Source organism: Coffea arabica, chromosome 1e (assembly GCF_036785885.1).
Source record: "Coffea arabica cultivar ET-39 chromosome 1e, Coffea Arabica ET-39 HiFi, whole genome shotgun sequence".
Lineage (NCBI taxonomy): Eukaryota > Viridiplantae > Streptophyta > Magnoliopsida > Gentianales > Rubiaceae > Coffea > Coffea arabica.
Window position 1 is genome coordinate 28,937,233 of NC_092311.1, and position 16,432 is coordinate 28,953,664.

At 35.6% G+C, this 16,432-nt stretch overlaps 1 protein-coding gene across 1 annotated transcript; it reads right to left on the bottom strand.

Moving 5' to 3' along the window:
* Positions 1-7,605: 7,605 nt before the first annotated feature.
* Positions 7,606-11,754, bottom strand: LOC113701696 (transcription factor MYB83-like). Its single transcript, XM_027222463.2, has 2 exons — positions 11,405-11,754; positions 7,606-8,439 (listed from the first exon to the last, which is right to left on the bottom strand). Exons 1-2 carry the CDS (start codon positions 11,689-11,691, stop codon positions 7,806-7,808), a joined length of 921 nt encoding a protein of 306 aa, XP_027078264.1. The 5' UTR covers positions 11,692-11,754; the 3' UTR covers positions 7,606-7,805.
* Positions 11,755-16,432: the final 4,678 nt, after the last annotated feature.

A 16,432-nucleotide genomic window follows, 5' to 3' on the forward strand; every position in this document is an offset into this window, starting at 1 on the left:
TAAAATAGCTACTTTCATATATATATGTGTGTGTGCGTGTGTGTGTGTGTTGTGTGTTTTCTCTCCATATACGTAGGCTTCATAATTGAGTCGAACTATATTAAACCTTATGTGTCACTTATATTTTCGTGTTTGTAGCTTGTGTTTCATTAAATTATTCTGCTCCCGATTTTTTAACAGTGCTTTATTCTGCATTTGATCCCAACAATTGGTATCATTGCTTATGCAATGTGAGTTTGGGTTACCCATTGACAAGTGGTCTCATCTTGAAATTGGGTAGGTAAATTATTCTATTCTTGACGGTGGACCAAAGGGTTAAGAAGTTTGACTAATGTTGAATCAAGGTAATAGTGGTTTGGTTGGGTGTTCGGTTACTAGTAGACCACGAAACTAAAAGTTTGTAGGGGTCTAGGATTTGTTGTGGTTGTTGAAGATCAGCCAGTTCACGAGCTGGAGAAGATGCTGCTTCAGGTGTTAAGGTGTTGAAGATTTGGAGATTTGGAGATTTGGAGCTGGAGAAGAGCTGGAGAAGATGCTGCTTCAGGTGTTGAAGATTTGGAGTTAAAATGAAGGGTTACTCATAGAAAGGGCTATTGTTAAATTCATGAATAAAGATGTCTCTCATTGGTTTTGAGAGCGGAAAAAAGATTGCATAATAGTTAATATATAGGAAAGAGTCTAAAACCTATTAGTTTAACCTTTTGGATTCAATTTGGATCCCTAACTTATGTATTAGGCCTTTTAGTGGGCTCTTTTCGAGTTTTTCTCCCTAACAAAAACGACATGACAAAGCAACAAAATAAGGCTTAGATAAGTTGCAGGCTAAATAGTACAACCGCCAGTTTGGATTTGCAGTGGCTTATCCAAAATTAAAAGTATTTATAAGTGCTTAAATAAAATAAGGCTAGAAGCTGCAAGCTAAATAGTGTAAGCGCCAGTTTGGTTTGTGGTTATCCAAAAGTAATTCACTTACTAAAGCCTTCAGTAAAAGTATTTATAAATGTTTAAATAAAATGTTTAGGTGTGCATTTCAATAACTATTTTTTGTATTTAAGAATGTGTGTGAATTTGAATTTTTCAAATTGTGGTTCTCTTTCTTTTTTTCATTTTTAAATTTATGATTAAATGGTTAAAATTTAGTTTTATTTTGAAACATATATTTTATTCTAAATGCTCCAAGTTTCTTGTGCTAAAAGTGCTTTTGCAACCAAAAGTTCTACTTCAAAATGCATGGAATGGTACTTACTCGACTCTTTAAAAGGACTTATATGATTGAGAAGCACTGTTTTAGCAAAAATACCGCACTCTCAAACAAGCTCTAAGACGCGCATCAAGTTGGGAGGCAGAACGAATTTTTTACCCTCACAAAGTTCATAGAGAAAGTCATAGCGACAACAAACTTAGGCTGTGTTTGGATGGGGGATTTAGATTTCAAATCCTTCACTAATTTCCCTAACATGTTTGGATGAATTAAAAGAGATTTGGATTTTTTTTTTTGATAATAAAAAATAGAATAATTTATTAATCATGAGATCGAATCTGCAACAAGTGCAGAACAAATAAAAGAAGGAGGAGAGTTTCTCCAAATACAAGAATCTGAAAGATTAACAGCATACTTAGCAAGGTTATGAGCAGGAATATTAAACGACCTAGAAATCCGTGAAACTTCCCAGCACATGAAATCTTGACATAAGACAATGGTATCATCAATCAACAAGCCACATGATGAATCGTCAGATTCCAAACGGTCCAGCATTTTGATGACCTTTTGTGAGTCTCCTTCCAAGACAATCTTATTGAAACCCAACGATTTTAGTAATTGAGTAGCATGTTTGGCCGCATATGATTCAACCACTTCTGGTTCCAATATCCCAGGAATTTTCTTGGAGAGGCCAGAAATAAAACTTCCTTTATCATCTCGGATAATAACACCAACCCCTGATGATTTATCCTCCATAAACACAGCTCCATCAAAGTTTGCCTTGACAAAACCTGCATTGGGTCGTATCCAATGACCTGTTGATAACCGTGATTGAAGAGAGGTAGGCGTATTGCGCTTGTCTTTGGAATTTGCTTCATGGAATTGATTCAGGAATGCCATGGACAGGGAGACCAAGCTAAGAGGATCTCTATAGGGCCCATCAAAGATTGCTCCATTCCGATTATTCCATAAATTCCAAAGAATAACACCTACCAATTCCATCTCTTTGCTTGATAGTCGCAAAAGCTGGTTGGGAAGCCAGGATGTCAGATGATCAGCCGATTGCAGTTGAACCTTCTGGCTTAAGAAACTAAGCGCCCACGATTGCACGGCTACAGGACAAGTTAAGAAGGTATGATCAATATCATCAACTGGAGCGAGACATAAAGGGCAAGAGGTATCTAAATGGAGCCCTTTAGTATTGAGTTTTGTGCTGGTTGGCAGTATATCTTTACATGCCCGCCATAAGAAAATTTTAATTTTCTCCGGAAGATTCAAGTGCCAAAGCCGAGACCAAACATTTTGCTTTAGAGTACTACTACTTGATGGCAAATTCTCCCAATTAGAAGATCGCTGCTTGATCAAGTGATACGCACTCTTCACAGTAAAATATCCATTCTTTGAAAAGTGCCAGATTAGCTTATCCCTATTATGAGTTTCTCCAATTGGAATGCTTTGAATTAATTCATTCTCCTCAGGCCAAAAAATTTCCTGCAATAAGTCAACTCGCCAAGTCTTTCGCTCATAATCTATCAGGCAATCAACTGTGGAGTTCTCCGGCAGTGCAGTAGACCGCGACACGATTTTAAAAGTAGATGGCCGTGGAAGCCACCTATCTTTCCAGATTTTGATAGACTGGCCAGAACCAACTCGCCATCTACTTCCTGCTTCAATATACTTCCTGACCTCACATAGTCCGCGCCAAGACCAGGAGGGCCGTGATCCTTCTTGAGCTTGGAAGAAATCAGTATTGGGAAAATATTTGGCTTTATATACCTGATGAAGGAGGCTAGATGGTTGTGTAGTAATACGCCACGCTTGCTTAGATAACAATGCAAGATTAAAAGTCTTAAGCTGCCTAAAACCCATTCCTCCATCTTCTTTTCGGCTGCAAAGTTTATCCCAACTAACCCAGTGAATTGGTCTAGCCTTATTTCCATCACCCCACCAAAAATTGCTCATCATTGATTGGATATCCATTAGCAAAGAATCTAGAAATTTGAAACAAGACATCGAATATGTGGGAATTGCCTGAACCACTGCTTTTAGCAAAACTTCCTTTCCCCCTTTCGATAACCGTTGTTCATTCCATCCTTGAATTCGTTGCCAAATTCTATCCTTGATAGAAGAGAATACCTCACATTTGGAGCGTTCAATAACGGTGGGAAGACCAAGATATTTTTCATGTGCAACCACTTCTTTAATATTCAGGAACTGAGTAATGTCCTGTCGGGTCGAGAAATCTGTGTTACCACTGAAAACCACAGCTGATTTCTCAAGATTGATCTCTTGCCCAGAAGCTTCCTTATATAGTTGCAAGATATCCTGAATATGTCGAGCTTCTTGTAGGGTAGCTTTGCCAAATAACAGAGTATCATCTGCAAATAATAAATGAGAAAGCTTGGGACCACTCTGACCCACTCGAACTCCTGACAGTTTACCACAAGCCTCTGCCTCTTGCAATAGACAGGAAAAAGCCTCTGTACATATAAGAAATAAATACGGAGAAATTGGATCTCCTTGTCTAATGCCCCGCTGTGGTCGCAGATAACCAAATTGAACACCATTTAGCTGAAAGGAATACGAAACAGTAGAGAAACAACTAGAAATAAGATCCACAAAAGAAGGGTGAAAACCTAAAGCCAACATCATTCCTCTAAGAAAAGGCCACTCAACCCTATCAAACGCTTTGCTCATGTCCAATTTAATGGACATGGATCCCTCTTTGCCTGCAGACTTCGATTTAAGAGAGTGGTTAACTTCGTAAGCGATCAGGATATTATCTGTAATAAGTCGACCAGGAATAAAAGCAGACTGAAAGGGCGAGAGAATTATTGAAAGAACTTTATTTAATCTATTAGCTATAACCTTAGAAGCTAATCTATAAACTACATTACATAAACTAATTGGACGAAATTGAGTTATATTGGATGGACACTGGCATTTTGGGATAAGCACAATGTAAGTGAAATTCAATTGATCATCAAAATGCCCATTGTTCAGGAATTCAAGAACACATTTCACTACATCCTGACTAACAACATGCCAAAATTTCTGATAAAATATTGGGGACATGCCATCAGGACCGGGAGATTTAAAAGGATGCATTTGATTTAAAGCTTGTGTTACCTCAAAAGCGGAGTAAGTTCGCATCAGTGAATCATTCATTTGTCTAGATACCTTAGGTTGCACCCTTTGCAAAACCGCATCAATTATCTCAGGAGATGGCTTTGAACTGGAAAAAATGGCCCCAAAATGGTCTAAGATAATGTTCTCCAGATCATCATGGGAGTTGCACCACTGCCCCCCATCGTTGAAAAGGCCATTTATCTGATTTTGCTTCCATCGCTTGGATGCTTGTGCATGGAAGAAAGCTGTATTCTGATCCCCCTCTCGATACCAGTGAGTTTTACTTCTTTGCTTCCACATAGTATTTTCCCGATCCAAAATATCCTCTAATTGACTTGTTAAAGTCCCAATATGAGACTTAACAGCATCAGAGAGAGTCCCTTGCTGCAGCTTAGCAATCTTCTTCCTTAGGTCGTCTGCTGCAGAACCAACATTACCAAATTTTGATTTGCTCCATTGTAAAAGACCTATTCGACATTCCTCAGTTTTCTTTAACAAATTAATACAAGCATTATCCGCAGATGCACTTTCCCAAGATTGTCGAATTACGTTTTCACAATCTTCCGCCTTTATCCACATGGCTTCGAAACATAAAACGTTTAGATCTCTTCGCCTCATTTTTAGTCTTTGAAAGTTTAGAGAAATTCTCAAAGATAAAAACTAGAGGCAAATGATCAGAGAATATAGAGTGCACATGCTTGAGTTTTGAATCAGGGAATAAGAGATTTGGATTTGAAATTCATCCTTGAATTGAAAGGATTTGTATTGTTATAATTAATGAATTTCAAATACACTCAATTTAGGTGTTTCAAATCCTTCCTATTCATATCTTTCCATCTTTCATCTGAGTTATGCACACTTGTGAAATGATTTTCTATTGTTGAATGTGGTTTGAGAACTCCACAAATTAATGTGTGAGATATTACGTGAAAAAATTGATTTTTGCAGCGATGAAGTCACCCATGATGAAGATAAGAGCGACTTACAACAACTGGAACAGAAGACTTCGAAGGAGGAGGAAAACTTATGAAAGTTTAATATAAGTCGACTAAACTTTCCAGTTCTTCCAATTTCGCCCCAATTTGGTTATAAATTGCACATCCCCTTGTCATGCTATATTCATTAAGCAAACAATGTAACTGATTTATTGTGGATTTAAGATGAAGTCATTTCAAATTCATTCAATTAAAATTCATCCTTAAATTCAAATTTATCCATCCAAACAGAGCCTTATTCCAACCCTCCCCGCTGGGTTTTTTTTTTTTTTTTTTATAAAAAAAGCAGACATTTTCTATTGGAGTTGTGAATGGAGCCAAGGACAGGCCATCCTTAGGCTGCACGCAATTGCCAATAAAGATTAAAGAAAGTCCACATATTTAGCCACTAATAAGGAAAACAAAACCTCTACATTTATTCAACTTTTAAAAGAAAAGAAATATTAACTCATAATCCACCAATCCAAAAAAATCTATCCATTAGTATCAACGCATAAAACATTAAAACAAACGTATCAAAAAATTGATTTTTAGTTTCCCCATTCCTCCTCTTCACCACCCTGGCAGCTATCTGTCTTTTCTCCAACTCATCTGCTGCTTTGGTATTTGCGACGAATATGCCCCACGGGTGGTTGGCGAAAGGTAAACTCCAAGAACCCACAGGTGGTAGCAGACAGAAAATATGCCATAGATGAATATTACAAAGAGGCCTAAACCAAGTTGCAGTTTGAAACCGTGGTGACTGGAGGCACAGTTGCAAGTCCTGGCTGGTTTGAGTTACAAGCTTGTGATCAAGCTTAAGGCATTGGATGGCACTGCTTCTAATCTGTACGAGGCCAAAGTTTGTGCCTCCCTGTTCTTTAGGAAGCTCACTTCCTTCAAAAAACTTCCCTAATCAGATTTAGAGGATGTAATAATCATAATGAGCTATCATATTTGCTTAAAGCTGTGGCATGTGAGGTGTTTGAAATGTGCTATAAGATCTTTTCTACATATGCAAAAATTAGAGCACTTATTTAGTTGTTGTGACAATACATCATGACATTTGTTCCGTCCATAAATATGTGTCGGAACTTGTGTGTATGTCCAGATTTAATTTATATTTTAGTTAAATCAAAAATCTTGCCTAAAGATAACCAAAAGGATCATGCCTAACAACAATGTATTTGTCGTTTGAATAGTGGAATTGGGATAATAGGAATTGGAAAATATTGAGTACTACATTGTTCATTTGCTTTCCTCTCGTACTACGATGAAATGCTTACTAGACAATAATTTGAAATGTGCAATAAGATGTTTTTGATTAACCACTTTAATTATATCCAAAATAGTTTGTTTGACCAACTGATAGGGAAATAAATAAAAATAAAGTAGGAGATGCATATTTGTCTAAATTGGTTCTTCTAGTCGAGTATACTTGAGGAAATAAAGGATGCAACGCAAGTAAATTATTTGAAGATATAAGTTTGTCCTTGTTGTTTTGTCTTGGTGCTATAAGTAATATTAGTTTGTCTATTATTGTATCATGTGTTATGAAAGCAGAAAAATAGAAGGATCCTTTGTTTTCACCTTGATTTCTAAGAACCAAACAAGCCAACGTGGATGGTGAATTTTGTTTTTTGGCTGCTCAATCCTACTTTCAAGCCTGTATTGTGATCCATTGATTTGTTTTATTATTGCAAAGTCCAAATGACGTTTACAACATTGATGACTTTATTATCATTTAGAGTAGCATATTATTGCAAGTTGACTTTGTTATCACGGGACTGACCAAAAACCAATTGGAAAAATTGATATATCATTTCAATCTGATCTTTTTCTCTAAGAAACAAATCATAGCATGTAATCAATTCTAATAAGACCGCTGAAGATAATGAGATTCCAAATACATCAATAGGGCGTTGTTTTGTATAAGTATGCTTGTACATGAGTATTCACAAATGCAACTATGTTTCTAGTGACCTTATAATTTGAGACCTTCTCTTTATTGTTTTTTTTTTTTTTGGGTTAAGGTAGACGTTATTTGAGAATTCACCAAGGTCAGGCCAATTATTAGAAGAGAACTCTTAGTGTTCCTTTTATTGTTGGGTTTAGAGTTCAAATTTCACGTCTGATAATTGGGAGATAGGAAGGATGTAGAGATGGATGGAAGGATTTTTTATTTTTTTTTAAAAAGACAACCTTATCTGAGACCCTAAAACTTTGTATGTCCAATATTACATCCTCCTGCAAGTATTCTTTTAATAGAAAGAGGGAAAACATTTTTCTTGTACAAGTGGCTTAGTTATCAAATTTCCAAGAGTGCATGATGGCACCCACTGAAAATTTTCTCGTTTCTTGAAGCTAAAGGACCGTAAGAATCTACTTTAGGGCTTCATTTACATACAGAATCCGTTTCTAGGATAGGGTGAACGCCAGTCTCACTTTCAATTAGGAAAGCAACGTATAGAAAAGCAAAAGATGAGAAAAGCTATGGAGGTTCACCAATTATTCTTTTGGAAATCAGGTAAAGGGAAGGAGGAAGCATCTTTCATCAATTCCTCCAAATCCCATTCCTTAACTCTCAGTTCTTCAGCTTCCCAGTAACTCCCAAATCCATCCGCATTTTCGACTTTGATGTAGTTGTTGTTCCCGTAGTAGTTAATCATGTTGCTCCTGTTATCCACTGTGTTACTGGTAGGGTTTCTATCGACAAAATTGGTGGTAGTGATTGCACTTCTTTCTACTTCTCCAGACTCTAAAGGTGGAAAGAAGATTGATCTTTGCCCTTCAAGATTGCCAGTACTGAATGCGGGATTATCATAAGCAGCCTGTCTTATGCATGACTGTGGATCGAAGTAAGAACCTGCACTGGTACCACCAGAAGTACTAAGGCTTTGCTCCAGCATGGGCAATGGATCAACCATGTTGGTGAGAGCCATAGAGTGCATGGAAGATGAGGCCGATGACGATAAATCGACAAACATCCCCATCATGCTTTGTTCTTGAATGGAGGATGAGTCGCTTGTATTTGGGGAGGATGAGTTCTTTAGCCTCTTCTTTATTGTTGAATTCCAAAAGTTCTTTATCTCATTATCAGTACGCCCAGGTAAGCGTGCTGCAATTTGGGACCACCTTCCAGACAATGTCAACAAGGAAATTAAGACTTAGAACAATGTTTAATTTGTAAATTATATAAATGTCATTTTTCTTTTCCTCATTTGCATGGTTTGCATGGGATCTTTATTGATTTCTCAGGAAGAGGTTGCATGTTCTTGATTGGGGCCCTAGGGTATCTTGAACTCCAAGGGCAGTTAAAGACATGTAACAGATTGCACAAAAAATGTCCTTTTCATTTTTAATCCTTAGCTAACATCACAATAATAATAAATCTGACTTTGGGCTCATTTGGGCTAATCAAGTTTAACTAAACCACTTTACCAGTACTATATATAAAATTCCGCAAACTTCACCATGAAACCACATGAAAACAAACAAAAAAAGAAATACATGCCACCTAACAGAATAAATTTTATATGGGATGATATAAACTGTCATGTGAGCAAGACGTGTTTCTCTACCATAGATTAAAGAACCAATTGACAAATCTTTTACTGGAAGAAGCTGACTAATTTGTTCAGCAGTGCTCTTGGGATATAATGGACCGAGGGTTGCTGTTAAGATAATTCTTTGTCTAAGTTCTTATTCCACTCCTAATCCTATCTTTTATTATCTTGTCACGTGTCCTCCACAAACATCCAATTGAATTTTTTTCATAATTTCAATAACTACCAAGAGGATACTAATTAAAATGCAGTAGATAAAAAAGTAAATATACAGCAGAAAAAAATGTACAACAAATGTTTATATATTATTTTTTAAATTTGATGTATTTGTTTACCCTTTTAGCACTTATTAAAAAATTTAAAAAAATGTTTGAGTTAAGATGGGATTGTACGGAGGACAAATAACAAGACAGTAGAGAATAGAAAAACGAGTCAGATAGGAAAGTAAGATAGAAGATCCTTTGTGTTCTTTTCATTCTTGCTTTAGTTTAAAGGGAAAAGAATTTTCTATATCTTATTTTTGAATAATTTGCGAATACTTCTTTTTCTCTTTTCTTGTGATCGATGTGAAGCAAAGTGAATCCCTGGAAAAGAAATTTTTTTTTTTTTTTCAAAAAAAGAAGGTATCATATGGTAAGTCCTGGCCAAGTTCATCAATCGACTAGTTATAATCTAATGAGAAATTGATCTAATCTTTCGGCAGCTTGCAATCTGTAAAATAGAGAGGTTGATTAATTTAGAATGGTTTTGAGTGTCAGAACAAAATAAACAATTAATTTGCCTTCATAGGGAATATGAACGCATAATTATTTGGCATGGTAAAAATTCTATTATGTAGCTATGAATTTGAGATGTCAGTTCATTAGTAGACATGAAATCTGATTCAAATGAACCATTGGTAACCAAAAAAAAACGCATTAGATACTTAACCTGCCTTTGTTACGTAAGGAATTGAATGGATACACAAACCCATGTGAATTACTCACAGCACGCACAATGGAATGAGTAATTTCAATATAAAAACATAATTATATTTCCAGATAAAAAAAAAGAACTCTAACTATATTTTCAGTCTTAATAAACTTCTGTAACCCTAAAAAATAGAGGCGGTTAATTTCAAAATTTAGATTTCTGGACTTAAGGGCTTGTAAAAAATGTCATCTTTCTTCACCTTTTAGATGACATAATATTATATTATCATACAACTCACACGCGATGGAACCAGCTAAAATATAAGAAGGATATTGCATATGTGCAATCAAAAGATGTGATTATTATGCCCACATCTTTCAAAACTTTGATGATTAACAGCTTAATTATTTAGCAAGCAAACATAATAATGGTTTATTACCCTTCCTCTGTACTTGACCATGAAGTCTTGAAGTTTAAGAGTGTTCAAACTATTTTGCATGGTTTACCTTCTTTACTAATACAATGTGACAAGTGGAAGGTCGCTTTCATAAAGATAGCAGCAACAAATACTACTATCTACTCATCTTTCCATATCATGATGGGACCATGCTGCAACTAACCCCCTTGATCTGTAACCATTTCCTTAAAGAGAGTATTTTGTCAAAAGTTACTGAATGTCATTGCATTCTAGAATTTGTTTAGAGAATTGACTGAAAAGCATGAGATGTGGGTTTTTTTTTTAATATTATATGCAAACAGAAGCTGTGAAAATATATTAAAATGGTCATCATGTCATTTCCAATGATCTTATTTTTAATGGCATTTTCCCAAAAATAATTGTTGTAGGTACGAATGAATTTGAACTCTAATTTCTTTTTGAAATCCAAAGTAGAACTTCAAGGAGGGCACTCAAACTTCATCCCTACGAGTATTGCTTAGACTTGATTATGCATATCCAATTGTGCCAGTATTTTCTGGTTTCCAGTCTCATTCTCTGTGCACTGTCCCTAATGTACCACAAGACTTCGGTCTTGTGGTCAGGGAGGCTTATTTGAGTCCTCCCGTGTAGCAATTCGGGAGTTCGAACTCCTGCTTATTGCATTAGTAAGGGAAGCCTGACTTCTTATTTTTCAAAAAATCCAGAAGGTATAGTAGTACAGTTGTCTGCTAAACCTCCCGGCCCCTCCCCTGTAGTGCAAGATTAGGATAGGTTATTGATGATAGTAACGTCTTATGGTAAATTGTGTTTAGTGTGGTCAAGAATATTGACATTATTATAGTGATTTTGAAAGTCGCATAGATTTAAACAAGCTCAAATAGTAAATCCCTCGAATGAAATCTTTAGTTTTAAGTGCATGAAACTTGGAATTTGAGGGGCGAGAAGTTTTAGGTAAACATTACAAAGTGTCCACGAATTAGCTGCCTCTGACTTTCGTACTTTCCCATGGCAAAGCAAAATGTGGGAAGAGTTTTCAGTTTTCACTACTGGAGCATAAATTCAACATGAAGGTAAAGTTATATGCCAGTTAATGTTCATCTACCAAGCAGACTTAGTGGACAAACAAATACACAAGAAAAACACACACAAAGAGAGAGAGAGAGAGAGAGAGAGAGAGAGAGACCTATTTCCGAGAAGAGCATGCAAGTGGATTATGAGCTCTTCTTCTTGGGGTGAAAATGCCCCTCTTTTAAGATCAGGCCTCAAGTAATTAATCCATCTGAGTCTGCAGCTTTTTCCACATCTTTGTAAACCAGCATTTCTTGCAACATCACTCCAACAACCTTGACCATTTGTCAGCATGTAATTCATTAGTTTGTCATCTTCTTCAGGTGACCACAACCCTTTTCTGAGCTTCACACTACTGTTGCTCATGTTATTCTTCTCAACGGAGGGCTCCGGCTTCCTCATTTCCCTGAGCCCTTTTACCCTACTGTCTTGGTGTAATCAAGTGATAATGTTATAGAGAGAAACTTCATTCTTGAAATAGAATGTGACGGGGAGAGAGAGAGAGAGAGAGAGAGAGAGAGAGAGAGAGAGAATGGAAATCATGATCATTATGATGTTGATGCTTGTGGCCTTCTTGGGGTTGCTTAGAAATTGAGAGTTGGTTGATGGGTCGAGTGAGAAAAACGGTTTGGAATGAGATGGGTGGTCGTCTTGTCTTTGACTCCATATCTTCTCTTTTTCTATGCATATTTCTTCAAACTTAAGCTAGGTTTTTGATACTACTTTTTGCAATTAATGGTTATTGTGCCATTGAAGGAAAAATAAAGAAGACAAAGCTGATTTAAGAGAGTGTTCGTTGAAGCAAGAGATTTTCGTTTCCACCGTGTACATATTATACATTTTCATCCTATCTTTCTCTCTTCATCCACACATGTATATGATGAAAAGTATTATAGTTACAGACTTACAGATATGTCCAGTTCACACTAATTCTAAATCACTATAAACTCATAGGATGCTTGATATTAATCAGATTCGGGCCTCTCAAATTGAGCTTTTGTTCAGTTTCACATGTTATGTAACTCTTACAATATTTGGTAAAATTTGGTATAACTTTAGTGTAAATGTTAATTTTGTAAACTTATATATAATTAAGTTCACAATAGATCATAGTCTAGTTGATAAGATATTTCACTTGTAATCGATAAATCATCGGAAGTAACTAGGAACCGATATTGATTTTTTTAAAAAAATTATACAATTAAGTTGATTTAAATTTACCATTACACCAAATTTGTAATAATTTATGTGAAAGTTACAAGAATTATATCAACGAGACCAAACTGGATAGAACTTAACTTGAGAGCCCCTGATCCATAATAATCCACTATGCCAAAATATCTAAAGTAATGATTTTCCAATTTTGTGGCCATTTTAGAAATTTGTTTTCAACTTCACAAATTTCTCGAAAACTAATTGAAAGCATCTGTTTAGTACATGTGTTACATTGGTTCTTAAATATAAAGATGAGATGAAATTAACCTATAAATATTGTTTGTACTATTGTATGGGAGCCGAATACCTATGCTTGCCTGTCTACGTGTCTAATGCGTCAATAATCCAAAGATAATGCGCATACAGTACTAGCTACAACAAGACATTCTAAATTAAACTTCAAATTAATGTATTTAGCAGAGAATTAATCAATTGTGGTTTAGTGGGGGTGGGTTGGGTTGGGTTGGGTGGTACGGAAGATGGAGTGTAAGCAAGAGGTTTCGGGTTTGAATCCTCCCACTTACACTAAAAAAAAAAATCAATTGTGGTTTAGTCAATGCGTATAGGTGCTTGTATCTAATGATTGGAGAACTTGATTTTCGCAGACATAAAACCCTTGCAAACATCAGTTGAATTATCTTTTTCAGCTTTATTATCATTGTGGAGGAGAAACGAAAAAAAGAAAGAAAAAAAGGACTCTGATGCAGCAAGGCATCCTAGGAATGTTAAAATAGCAATTTAGAGCTTTGTTCTTTAAGGTTTAAATCGCCTAAGATAATGTACACATTAGTATTCCTTTTATGAATAATATCATTGATTCAGATAAATTAAGCACCTTTTGAATACATGCATGTGTTAGATAAATATTGAAGGAATTCAATTGTGGAATCCAACTGCTAAAAATCAACAATGTTAACCAAACAAATTTAGTGATTTCAAGCCATAACATGAAAATAATAGTGACACGCATGATCTAATGAGATTTGACTTAATTACCAAGGCCACGTGAAAGAAATAGAAAATCTTCATGTAGGTTATTTGGTTAGTAGTCAAGTAATAAAAGTAAACAATCTAGCCAAATTCCTGAAGCCATAAATTAGAAAATGTTAACCTGGGCGGCTCTAGTCCGGGTAAATGGAAATAATTAGAAAACTATTTTTTTTATAATAAGCATATTTCATTAACAAATTGTTGAGATTCATCTAGCACAATTTGATCAACATTATTGCCTTAATAGTAGGTTAAACATGCATTAGAAATTATAAATCTACAATTTAACAGATACAATAGATCCGAAAAATTATGAACATATCTGAAAATATAAGAAATTTCAAAGATGTTTTCTAATAGGTAGATTGTTGCAACTCCCCTTTGTGCATATTGCAATCGTCAAATTTATTAATTAACGGTTTTAAGTTCCAAAAGTGATAATGAGATCTGTTGAAATAGATTCAAGATCCAAAAAAAATTTAAGTTTGACAACCAAATCTGAAATAAATTTAGATCTAACAATAAAAAAAATACAAAAATCTCCATAGGAATCCGTAGAAAAATAAAAAATTCTCATTAAAAATCCCAAGGAGACTAAAAACTCTCAATAAGAAGATTTAGAAGATACTTTAATGGAAAAAACAAAACAAAACAAAACGAGATTCTTAATTAACACACAAAAAAAATACCTGCAAAAAAATAATAAAATTATCACTTTCTCAATTAACAAATTTTGACCTCGGCAATTTTTCTTTTATCTAATAGGGAACTTGAAAAAATATGTTCATTTGCTTTTAATCAATATTCGATCCTGTCTCCACTTGAACATAAGCAACCAATTGAGTCCATCCTCTAATTGACTCATGAGAGGTGCCTATATTCAAATCCTCCCTGTGACAGCCCCACCTTCCCCTAAGGCGAACCAGAGGGTTCGGCGGGCCGCCTGCCCAACTCTCGCCGGGACTCACTCACTTACTACAATCCTCAAATAGATTACAATATAAATCTCAAATATACATCAAATTCTCCAATAATTACATGTCATAAGCGAAGCGGAAACTAATTCCCAACTATACATAAAATGATTCCAAATCCAAACGGTACAAGATATATGCCATCCAACCACGTGAATAAGTACTACAAGCTTTCCTTCACCACGAGCCCTGTGGAAGGGAATAAAACATTTTTGGGGTGAGTTAGAAGCTCAGCGAGTAACCAGTCAAATCAGTAATCAAATCAGTTTCATAATAGTTCATTTCAATGATGTCATGAATCAGTAATCAAATGTACGTTTATTGCTCTCGTGAACCAGTGAAATCATGGTACTTAGACGGCCAACGCTCAAGTTCATCAGTAAACAATAAACAGTGAAACAAGAATAGGGAGCCATTTGCTCCAGGTAAACAGTAAACCGTGGTGGAGACGTTGGTTCTAAACCCAAGACTTCCCAAGAACTCATTTAAGCCAAATCATGTCATGAACTCACATGCAAGCACACATGATATGCAATCGAGTAAATAATGCAAGAAACAATTCATAAGTAGTTTTGGAAACAGTTTGGGGTCACTCACCTCCACGGCTTAGGAACCATCCATCATATATCATTGCCTTGCCCAAATCCAAGCCCTTCAACTCAAACTCAAAGCAATCATACACTCTATAGGTTCGGACAGCATTTCCCCATAAATGCTTCATTTCCAACCTACAAGCAACACCAATTCATCTCGAATTAACCACATACACATCATAAACTATCAAATACACCTTTCAGCACAATATCCATAACTGAAGCTACACTTATCGGATTGAAACGAATCTTATGGCGTTTCGAAGACAAGACATAAGCCTACATTTATTATGAAGACTTCCAAAGCCAAATCATGCAATTTCATGGTCAAAAATGGGAAACGCCACGAAAACAGAAATCTGTGCGCGAAACAGGGTTCATGGACAGTCAAGGGTATTTCGGTCATTTCACAGTATACAGTGTCCAGATAGAGCTGAAATTTTACAGCCAGCTAGTTAACACCATTTTATACAACTCTCATGTTTTAACCTAAGCCTGATTCGGCCTCTAACATGCTCAAATAAATCCGGTTATAACAGGGCAAATGTAAACCCTAAACCTGAAATTTCCGCACAAAACTGAAATTTTCCGCAAATAACCGCAATTAACGCACAAGAGAGCTATTTAACACCATTTAGAACCATCAATTCAAGGCTAACCATATCCATCATAGGAAAACAGAAAAATCCCAAAAAAAATAGAAATTTAACTAACTTCACTTTAATCCAAGAAATCTTCCATAAAATCACCTCTTAAGCCAACACAAGTCACTAATAAACCATTGTTAAGAACAAAGAATGGATTGCTAGACATGATACCTTGAAATCTCAAGAAAGGTGATGGCTTAGAGTTCTTCTTCCCAAATTAGCTCCACAAACACCTTGGAATCTCCTTAGTAAACAACTTTTATGGAGTAATTTGCAATTCTATCGGTTAGAACTCAAGATTGGAGTAAGAAATTGGAGTGAAAGATGAAGATTTTTCTCTCTCTCTTGCTCTCAAAGTTTCTGCCATAAGAAGAAGAAAATGGCTTGATTTTTGGTCAAATTTTGGTTTTAGTAAAGTTGAGGTAAGATGGTCAAAAGTCCAACTTGAATCACAAAGTGACACTTGTCACATCTTTAATGCATAGCTATCCTTTTGTCTCTCCAACACCCATTCATATGGGTAACCTCTAATTATCTCTTAACACCTAGTATATTAATCCCGGTATACAAAACATAACCTAATTGGTCGAATTTATCGAACTTAACGCCACTAGCGGGTCCCACGTCCAATATACACTCTTTATTTCTCATGAACTAATTTATACTAGAAAAATGATTGGAAAACTATATTCATTTATAAAAGTCTCTGGAAAATTTTGATAAT

Coding starts and splice junctions, on each gene's coding strand:
- LOC113701696 (XM_027222463.2), bottom strand. CDS start 11,691: ATGAGGAAGCCGGAGCCCTCCGTTGAGAAGAATAACATGAGCAACAGT. Junction 8,440..11,404: donor CATGCTCTTCTCGGAAATAG/GTCTCTCTCTCT, acceptor ATTGTCTGGAAG/GTGGTCCCAAATTGCAGCAC.